This window comes from Strix uralensis, chromosome 3 (genome assembly GCF_047716275.1).
Source record: "Strix uralensis isolate ZFMK-TIS-50842 chromosome 3, bStrUra1, whole genome shotgun sequence".
Classification (NCBI taxonomy): domain Eukaryota; kingdom Metazoa; phylum Chordata; class Aves; order Strigiformes; family Strigidae; genus Strix; species Strix uralensis.
This window is the reverse complement of record NC_133974.1, coordinates 108342136-108352399: the sequence shown is the minus strand read 5'-3', so window position 1 is coordinate 108352399 and position 10264 is coordinate 108342136. Positions and strand designations below refer to the sequence as shown.

The 10264-nt window shown below is 43.9% G+C and overlaps 1 protein-coding gene across 2 annotated transcripts in view; it reads left to right on the top strand.

The window, feature by feature from the left end:
- The first annotated feature begins 4156 nt into the window (after positions 1–4156).
- Positions 4157–10264, top strand: part of CAPN8 (calpain 8) — a 30869-nt gene continuing 24761 nt past the window's right edge. For both annotated transcript variants that reach the window (XR_012628274.1, XM_074863814.1), the window contains exons 1-2: positions 4157–4412; positions 7121–7190. Coding sequence is in view for 1 of the 2 variants with exons in the window: in XM_074863814.1 (XP_074719915.1) it covers positions 4176–4412; positions 7121–7190 (307 nt within the window). In the remaining variant the exon portion in view is untranslated. The remainder of the gene's footprint in view (positions 4413–7120; positions 7191–10264) is intronic.

Sequence of the window (10264 nt, the reverse complement as noted above, 5' to 3'; positions counted from 1 at the left end):
TGGCTCGTTAGAGTGGTCCCAACAGTATAGGGGCTGTACTGTCCCAGGTGGTTTGATGAGAGACAAGGATATGTTGGTGTAATACAGGCTTTCACTTACTCTGTGGGAAGTTGGCCATACCAGCACCCACCTGAACAGCCTACCCACAAAGTCCTCTGTTGTCAGCTGCTTCCAGCCCACCAGCAGATGTGCATGGGAGTCCACAGTTAGAAGGCATGAAGTCCTTTTGAGCACTACACGAGTCAGTGGCCATCTACATGCTCACACAATAGGTCCATTTTCTTTAAAGAAAGAGGTAATTTCCACTTGACTGTGAGATGAGTGTAATTCTCCCAGATAAAATAGCAGCCCCAAGAACAGTTAACCAACCAGTATCCACCTAAAACTAGGCAACTTTAGAAAGAAAAAGAAATTTGACTTTTTCTTAAGCTCTCTGCACACCTGGACTGTTCAAAAAAGTCACTCGCTCTCACATTTCACAAGTAAAGTGGTTTCAGCTGTTGCTGCAGCAGCTCATGCTGGTTGCTGACAAGCAGCATCCAGCTGCCACTTGCAGCCCGGAGTTGCAGGTAGGATGGACTTCTCCTTCCCTATGTCCACACTCAGCAGTTGTGAGCAGCTCAGTGCAGCTCTGCCTCGCAGCACCTCTCCTCCCTCTTGCTCATCTGCCCTCCACTATACACAGACACTGGGGGAAAAGTGGGGAGAAACTGGCCAAGTGCCCAGGAGGGGGGAAACAGGGCTATGCAGCTGCTGGGCACGTACTCTCCTCCCCAGGAGCTGCCCTGTCCCCACCTGGATGAGGGTGGCTTCCCAGAGGAGAAAACTTGCAGCAGCAGTGGTGATGTTTCACGAAGAAGGGGATTGCTTTCCCCTCTGGAGCTGGGATCTGGAATGGGACTGAGTTTTCCTCATCAGCACACAACTGGCTGCCACACTGGAGAGGGCAGTGAGATGTGGCAGAAAGACCTGGGTCATCCTACAAAATGTAGCTGCCCTTCCCAACTCCTTAGGGTGCTGAAACATCACCCCGGATCAGCCTGGTTGTGTCACAAATCTTCACACCTGGGGCGCAGGCATTACCACTGCAACATGTCATCTTCCTCCTCCTCAGGCACTAGCAATCTTCTGGCTTTTATAAAACAAATGAGCAGGATCATGGCTGATTTCAGGTGTGTTTCCCTATAAGGAACCCACTAGGCTGCAGCTTGCTTGTAGCAACCCCTCCCTCCCCAAACATTTAGATAAAATATTGCAACCTCTAAAAGAATAATCTTATAGACAAACATTTAGGACCTTCCATAGCTCGCACTAGTCTGCCTATTAATAGTCACTCCATTTTCACAGTAATAGGGTGGGTAGGAGCGCATACATCTAGAACAGGAGAAGGCAAGCTCTCTAAATCAAGCTAATCCCTTTTCATGCTATAGGGTTGCGATACAGCTAAGCAGCTTTAATTCTTATCAGCAAAGTGCTGCATTACAGGAGAGCCATTTCATTTCTAATGCACTACAGCAAAAATGTATCTAGAACTGCTAGATAATTGGCAGTTATTTACTTCTAAATATTTCCACGGATACAGAACAGTCTTGATTTCATGGAATTTGCAGACTCTTCTTTGAAACCAAGATGATGAATTTTCCTGATTTATTTGTTTTTTCCCCAGTTCCCTCATCCGCTTGCTATTGTCAAGAATGGAGGAAAGGGGAAGGAAAGCAGGAAGAGCCAGGCAAAAATATGCAAATTCCAGAAGGAACAAAAATCAGATTGTTACAACTTTTTTTTCTGGTTGCTGTTTCCGTAGGGGTTAATGGCACTTCAACAGCAGTGTTTGAGAGTCATGGGGGAACCCGAAAACTTTTCCCCCATAATATAACTCTCAGTTGCTGCTGTAGTCAACTATACAGTCATCATCTTTTCCTCTTCTTTATATCCTCTAGATGGTGCTTGTGTATCACTTTCTACACAAAATAAATCATGCTCCCACTAATCAATCTTGGAAACGGATTTGAAGTGCTGTACTACAGATCACTAGCAGCAGAGGGTTGTGGTGGATGCACTGGGCTGTTACTGGGTCCAAGCCTCTGCCAGAGAAAACATTTGTCCTCAGCCTCTTCCCAAATGTGAGATACAGGACAGAAAATATCCTATGGCACATTTTACTGTAATTTATGAAGATTAAAATCTGATTGTATTTCCTCTGTATTTCACGTTAACACACTGGTGATGCACAAGGATTCACTCTTTCTGTGCCCACTCATGGCCAGTGGCAAATGGAGTTACAGACCACATGGCATATCAAGTGTATGTCTAAAAATTTAAGTGGCAAACAAGAGATTCTTGATCAAAATGGCATTTCCCAAATGCCAGAGCACCATGCTTTTCCATGAACAACATTGCCAAAGCCTGCAGCTTACAGCAACCACAGCAACACAGCAAAACGTGGCTCTGGACCACAGGAACAGAAGAAATATCAGCATAAGAGGCTGGTGCAGGGAGGAAAAGCAAGCAGTATTCTGCCTCATGAGCAGAGAAAGTGGGTACCTCTGAGCAAGTCTATTTGTCAGGAAAAAACCCATACTGGAAAGAAAAAGCCTCCCCTCAATCCTTTATTATTCCACTCTTCACTCTGGTTCAGTACACAGGCACACCTAGAAGTACCGAAATGTAACAGGGATGAAGTTCTGGCCATCCTTCTCCTTTACTCAATTTCAACAGTATTAATTTAATTTTAGGACAACCAGTGTAGTAATTCCCTCAGACCAGCCTGGAACCAACCAAGTTATTTCATTTCCTCTTTTGTGTTCATGGTCTTCAAATATTTGCAGACAAACAATCTGGCTAGCCTCTGTTTGGACTCCTTATCTCAACAGGTTTTGGTCCTTAAAAATTCTCTCTTCCCTTCTCCACACCTTCTGTCTAAACTTACTAAGTGGGTAATCATCAAACATGCTCTCTGGCAAACAAAGTTACTGTTTATCCAGCTCTTAGCTGGACACGCAATGGGATTTGCTGGGGAAACCTGGCCATTAAATAGGAAGACAGCAGAGAGCAGCTGTGCTGCGTGGAAAATTGCTCCTGCTTCAGTTCTCGAACATACAGACATTTGCAGCCACCTTTGCAGGGAGGTGTGCACCCCTGTGTCAGTACAAAATGGGGTTGCCAGGGTAGAAGCTTGGAGTTCCACTACAAGAACAGGAACCACTATTTTTAAAGGTCTATAAAAAGCCTTCTGGACCTTTGTTTTTTGGTTGTAAACATTTTATATGCAGAAAGCACCACCAAAAGACAGTAAATATGATAGCTAACTTCTCACTAGCTGAGATAAAACCCTGTTTTTACAGATAGGGAAGGTACAGTGACTTTTGACCAAGGTCACACTGGAGATGGGGAGCAAGGGGTACCAGCTTGCCTCCTATCTGGTGATATAATTTTCCATTCTTGGCCTAGCTCATGCTCCTGGATTGTATCCTTGCCCTCTGCAGGTCATATGGCCAAGTGGCCATCTCTAGTTCTGTCAAATTCACACCTTTTATTGATAATAAATTAACTCAAAAAATCATACTGCTTTGAGAGTACCAAAGAGAATTACAAAAAATAAAAAAAAAATCACTTAATCCAGAAATGGGTTCAACTTTTCAACTTTTTCCTGGTTTTAAAACTCAATGACATTCCGTAGTCACATAAGGTTTAACAGCAGATATCCAGCTCCAGATTTTGTGGCTTCTCAACCTTCCAACAGTATAAAGCCCCATCTCAGAAGGAAGGAAAGGAGTTTTAAACCATCTTCATCTGGGTGTTTAAAGCATTGGTCCTCAAGCCTGACTTACAGCACTCCGAATGCACACACAATCACTTTCCATGTGTAAATAGGCGTGTCTGCAAAAACACTGGTTTCCCTTGCTGCTTGTTAAAAGTGTATTTTAAAAAGGGCTAGCAAAAAAGCAAATAAGGTGGGAGTCAGCACAAGGCAGTGCCCACAGTCCTGGCCATGCTGGCTGTGGCTGCTGCCAGCTCCCTGCCCACGTCTCTCGGGTACATATTTGCACTTCTGGTGCCTCCTCCCTCCAGGGCAGCCCCCAGCTCCACCTGAGCCTGCTACCTGCCTGTATTCACCTCTGCTCACCCAGGAGGCAAAGACTGAGCTGCACCACACACCAGGAGGGTGGTCAGGCATGTCCAGGGTCGCAGCAAGGCTGTGCCAAGAAAGAGCGGCCACAGATGGGCTCGGATCCAACAGGAATGCCATCAAGTATTTGAAGCAGGACTACGAAGTCCTGAAGCAGCAGTGCCTGCAGGCTGGCACCCTCTTCAAGGATGAGGAGTTCCCAGCCTGTCCTTCTGCACTGGGCTACCAGGACCTGGGACCATACTCCTTCAAAACCCAGGGGATAGTCTGGAAGCGCCCCACGGTAAGAGTGCTTTCTAATTGCCTGATTTACTGGATTCAGATCTATGAAACATCCATGTTCAATCAGTGGTGATCTTGAATGCCCACTATTCCTGTACATTTTGTTTTTTTCTTCTATCTTGCTTTATGGTTAGCAGAAGCAAGTTTGAAAAGGGGGTGGGAAAAAAAAAAAATCAACATTTTCTAAGCTCTTTATAAAGCAAATAATCCTATAACTGCTTCATGAGAACCTGCCTCCTCCCTGTCCAAACCGGCTCCACGGAGTTACAAGTCCAGGGTACAATCCAGAGATAGATGCGGAAGACCCATGCGTATCCAAACAGACCACAGGGCACGCCAGGAGCCATCGACCGTCAGTTATAACGATACCCACACCAAGATCTTGCCACTGTGCACCCTAGGAAATCAGGCTAATACTTAAATAAAATCCTCTGCCTCACTTCAAGCTACCTATAACAGTTAAAGACCAACTGACTGGAACCATTATTACCCAAATACATATATCCTATAAATGGCCTTTCATTTAAAAAAAAGTAATTTTCATCAAGAAAGATTACATGTTGAATTTTTTTAAACCACAAAATCAGGGCTTCAGAGATTTTTCTGTACCTTCAATTTTTCAGTCATTTGTTTCTGTCCTTACTTTGCTCCTCCTTTGTCATTTTGCCCCTCCTTGCAACATCAAGAAAAATTGAAAAACAGGAGAAGGAAGGAAAAACGCCCAAACAACTTACCTTACTCTGATGGAGGAAAGGAGAATGAGAAGAAGGGAAAATTTCAAGGCTTCAATATTTATTGTTTTTTCACCTGAAACGTGAGAAACAGAAACTTGCAGATTTAAAAAGTCCAAGTTTCTACCCTGGCAACACCATTTGTCCATCAGCACCTCACTCTGGGACCTGGATGTTTCAGCAGCAAGTACCATGGATGTGTCCCTCGACTTTGTCTAACCTGGGAGAAGATCAGCCTTAGAAAACTCATAAAATCAGATGGGCTCCTCATGCAAGAACAACATTGTGTCCACTGCAGCCAGAGAGACAGTCACAAGAATAACAGGGTAAGGAATGACTGAGGGCTGACATCCAACAGAGTTAAATGTCCCAGCCCTGCTCGCATGGGACCCCTCTGCCCTCCCGGCACTCAGCAGAGAGTTTATGGACTCTTAATCCACAAATGCCAGGACCCACTGGCTTATCCCTATGCATGGAGCATAGCCCAATCCCTGTGGCAAGGTGAAACAAACCCTCTGCTTTGCTCTCCTATGGAGGGACCTGGATCTGACCTGCTTTTATGTGTTGCAGATGACTCCTGTAGGAGGTCACAGCCCTGCTCATTTCTTGGACTTTTTCAAACAGCCAACAGGTTTCTAACTGCAGACTCTGCCTGTGATTGCAAGCTGATGAGATTGCTGTTCACTTGCCTGCCTGCATCCAAAACAGGCAGCAGGACCCAGTGGGAAATCTGGAGGAGACCTGCTGGAGAAATGCCCCCTGCAAAAGAAATATCCACTGCTAAGGTCATCCCCCACCAGGTTGTGACTGCTGTTTTGCAGACAGTGAGCGTTAGACACTCTGCCATAGACTTATATGCCGATTTCAACAGGGGGTTTATAGAAAGAGAGAAGATGGAAATGCAGTTGTGCAAAAGGTGTATGTGGCACTTGGCAGTGGCTCAGAAAGGACAGATATCTAGGTGAGTAATAAGTCATACGCAGCTGGCTATCACCAGGCACACTGATTTGGAGGAAGGAGGGAAAAACAACACAAAATCTTTTCTGTGTGGTAGGTAACCTACTCCTAACTCCTATCCACTGAGACAGCTACACCAACTGGATAACCACAGAAGCAAAAAGGATGTAGCTGAGATCACACGTATTGCAAGATGAGATTCACAAACTGACTCTTTGTGTCTCACACACACACACACGAAGTCCTGGGTTGTCCCTGTCTCTATGGGATGCTCAGACCTGACAAATGGGAGTGCCAGCAACTGCCTAAACCTTCCTCAAGCCTGCTTGCCAAGTTAGGCTTCTTATAAACTGCCCCTTGCTGCCATCCAGAAGCTCACAGAAAATGCTTGGGAGAAAGGGAAGGCTTCTGTCTCTAGAGAGATACTATTAACTTCCTAATATAAGACATGAATTGTGGGAGGGCTCAGAGTTGGGATAGAAGGGACAGTCATGGCCATAACCTACTTGACTGGACCCAGAGGGCCAGGAAGAAAGGCGGGTGTTGCTAATAAAAGCATTTGAGTAGCTGGCCTCCCAGGAAGTGATGCTGGGGTGGGAGAACACCCTCCATTCTAGTGACAGTGGAAACTCAGCACAGCTCCAGTACCAGAGCCAGCAGTGACAGTCACAAACTCATTCGCACTGCTTGAGTCAAAACCACTGGAAGATAAAATAAGATGCAAATGCCGAGGTTACATTTTCACCTCTGTCCCCACAGTAGCAAAAATTCTCACTAATATCACTGAGAGTCTCAAATAGCAAAGGACTTCAGGGCTTGCCTCAAAAAAATACATGCAGTCTTCAATTTAATAAGGCAACATTGTTTTGACACTATGTTAATCAGACAGAGAACGAAGGGTATTTTTTTAAAGAAATGTTGAAAGTGTTTAATATTTTTTGAACATTGAAACATGGAACAAAACCCAGGAACTTTTCAGACCAGAAAGGGTGATGCATACTTTGAAAATGTGTCTTTTCAGGAGTTATGTGCCAACCCTCAGTTTATAATTGGAGGAGCTACTCGAACAGATGTCTGCCAAGGAAAGCTGGGTATGTACAGCACTTCTGAATTTTGTTTTGGAAGAAGAAAAAAAAAAAATGAAGCTTCATTTAAAAATTCCTCACACACAGACCATTTTATTGGCTATCTCCCAGACATAGTGTGGAGAGAGACAGATACCCAAGAAGGGGACTCACACACCAGCATTGCTGCTTGAGACAGAGTATATAAGGGCTTTTAAGAGATATGTTAAACCTGGGAGGCACCAAACTGTTTCCTGGAGGTAGGAAGCTAATTATCCCTTTGTGGAGTAAAAGACAGGCTTGCTTTCCACCTCTTGAGACAGAGCTGGACACCAACCTAATCATGAGAGCACTTGTCCTGAAGCAAGAGAGTGGACTTCATGCCCACCCCAGCAAAAGCAGCTCTATAGACACAAGGGACACCAAGGAAGTTTCACCCTGTAGCCTAGTCATTAGGGATTTTTATTTGGGAGGCAGAGCAAGCTCCAGCCTCAGTTTCACACAAAACAAATAGACAACAACCAAGGAGCAGAGCAGGAACTGGTTTAATACAGGGGCTGGGCTTACAACATGCTATTTCATGGCAAGAAGGATGGCCCATCTGCTTGCAGGTATGAGTTAACAAGGACCACATCCTTGAGCATGTAAACTCTGTAATACCATATCAAATTGTTCCAAGCCCTTCATGCTGAATGGTTCTTCAGTTTGTATAGCGTTTGGTGTAGAGCTATGAGCAGGGACAGGAGCGACCAACCACTGGCCATGCTGTGCAAACACAGCCAAAAAAGACAGTGTTGCTCAGCTCCTTGAATGGGGCCTGATGCTGGTGAGATGTCTCTCAGACAGCACTCATCCCCTCCTGGAGATCCATCATAGGAAAACTTTCTTACCCATTTTTCTCTAATGCTTACTGTTGTCGAAACAGAGCTCCTATGCAAGTGGCCAGAAGGGAGCTGTAAGGGAGCTTTATTCCCCCTTCAAATAGCTGCTGCTGTAGCCTGCCTTGCTGATAAGATCCAGCTCCAGAAGACAGCAGCAGAAACCTCTCCTGACTACATATAGAGGCGAGAAGGCTGAAGCTCTTGTAATGAGAATTTGATAGATTAGACACAGAGAAATCAGTCTTTCCCCCTCCTGTGCTGCTTACTGCAGTGCTCCTGACCTTACTGGTCTCTAGCCCATCCATTGTGCAAATGAGATTCAAACAATTTCTGCAAGTCACTGGCAATAAATAATACCAATGCTGGTCCTGTAAACACAGTACCATTAAAGCAATTGCTAAAAAATTCCCTTGTGTGTGGGCCTGTGCTCCAAATGCTAAAAATAAGATGCCCAATCATATACTTGCTCCAGGATATTTATTCGGTAGATGCTGGAACAGAGTATGGGGAAATCACTTACTGTATTTTAGGAGAATGGTTCAGATAAGCAATAAAAATGACATTTCTTGTCACCTCCAATTTGGGAAGTTTCTATAATAGCATAAAAAAAATAAAGATCATATGCCTGAAGTAAAACCTCATTTTCCTTGACAATTTACAAGCTAAAGGTAAAGGACTGAAGAGTATTACCTGCTCTTAAACTAGAAGAGGTCAACGCATTATTTGTGTTAAATCTAGAAACTGAATGCAAATACCGTGAGCCCCTTTTTATTTCTGTCACCTCCTGAATGTCTCAGTGGAGTCCCAGTCCTTTGTGCTAAATGTGCTTTCATTAGAGAGCAGTGCCAAAATCCAAATAGTAACAACAGAATTGGACCCAAAAATCTCCTGTGAATCTGGGGACGGTGCCCAGCTCTGGGCTTTCCCAAGCCAGCCTTCGGTGGGGAGTACCCCAAGTGCTAGTCCTGAAAGCTACCTCTAAACATAGAAGAAAAGTCCCAGAATCTTATTCTGCTTTTGTTAGGAGCTTCCTTTTCTCTCTCTCACAAAAAAAAAAAAAAAAAAGAAAGATATAAAATAATCAAAGATAATCCAATTTGTTTCTGCAAGGCTGGTTACAGTTGCTTCTACACACAATGACCCTTCATAAAAATAAGCTTCAGAATATAGGCATGGGACTTCCCTTCTGGCATTCAGGTATTTGCTTTACATCTCTGAGGCATGCTATGCTTCTTTGGTATTTGATCCAATACCTTGAATATCAAAGTCCTTGTTACTAAAGCCCTCATGTAAAACACTTCTATTGAAACAGACCCTGATTACATATTTACATAAGCCATGTATGTGACCTGTTAACAAGTCCTTTAGGGAAATAGATCCTATTTTTAATAATCTTCTCTGACATGTTTCTTTTCTTTTAAAAATAACACTGCAGGTCTGGGTTTATATGAACAAAAGGAACAAGAAAACCCAGAGTTAGTCTCACTCCATTAAACTTATTTCTTTGACAACAGCGTAAACTAGATGAATATCAGCTTGGGAAGTTTGATGGGAACTTGAAAGACTTGAAATATTTTAAACATTCTTTGAACCATATCTTTTTGATAGCCTAGTAACAACTTGAAATACAGTCACATAGTCTTAGTTGTTAAAGGTGACTTACGAAGTTTTCTTGCAGCTATCTCAATAAGTTAACCTCTGAATTGTTTACAGAAGTTCTTAACAAGAAAGTGGCATAAATTTAAATTATATATAAAACAAATGCTCTCAGTTTAAGATTATCTTTCCAGATCCCCAGCTTTTATATTCATGGGGCACCTTTTGTTCTAAAGGCTCAGAGGGTACTCCAGGCACTGCAGCTGCCTTGGCCTGGGCTGTCAGCTGGAGAAGTCCCCTGAAGCCACCAGAGATGCACCAGTTCACATCAGCTGAGGACCCCACCCCAATTCATGCTTCGTGTGCATCTTGTCTTACAGGCAGATTTGAGAAGATTATGGGTAGATTGGAGAACAAACTTAGAGCCTGTCAGCTCTAAGACAGATCTGATACCTGTTGAGGGAGCCTTTGGAGCTCCTGTAGGCAGGAGAGTGCTTGATAGTACTGGGTTTGTTCACTTATTTTGCTGCAGACATTAATATACGGCCCTTCTGATGTTTAGTCCCGTGGGCCCAGATGTATTGGAGATCCTTGTTCTTGCAGATATATCCCCTAGATCAAAAA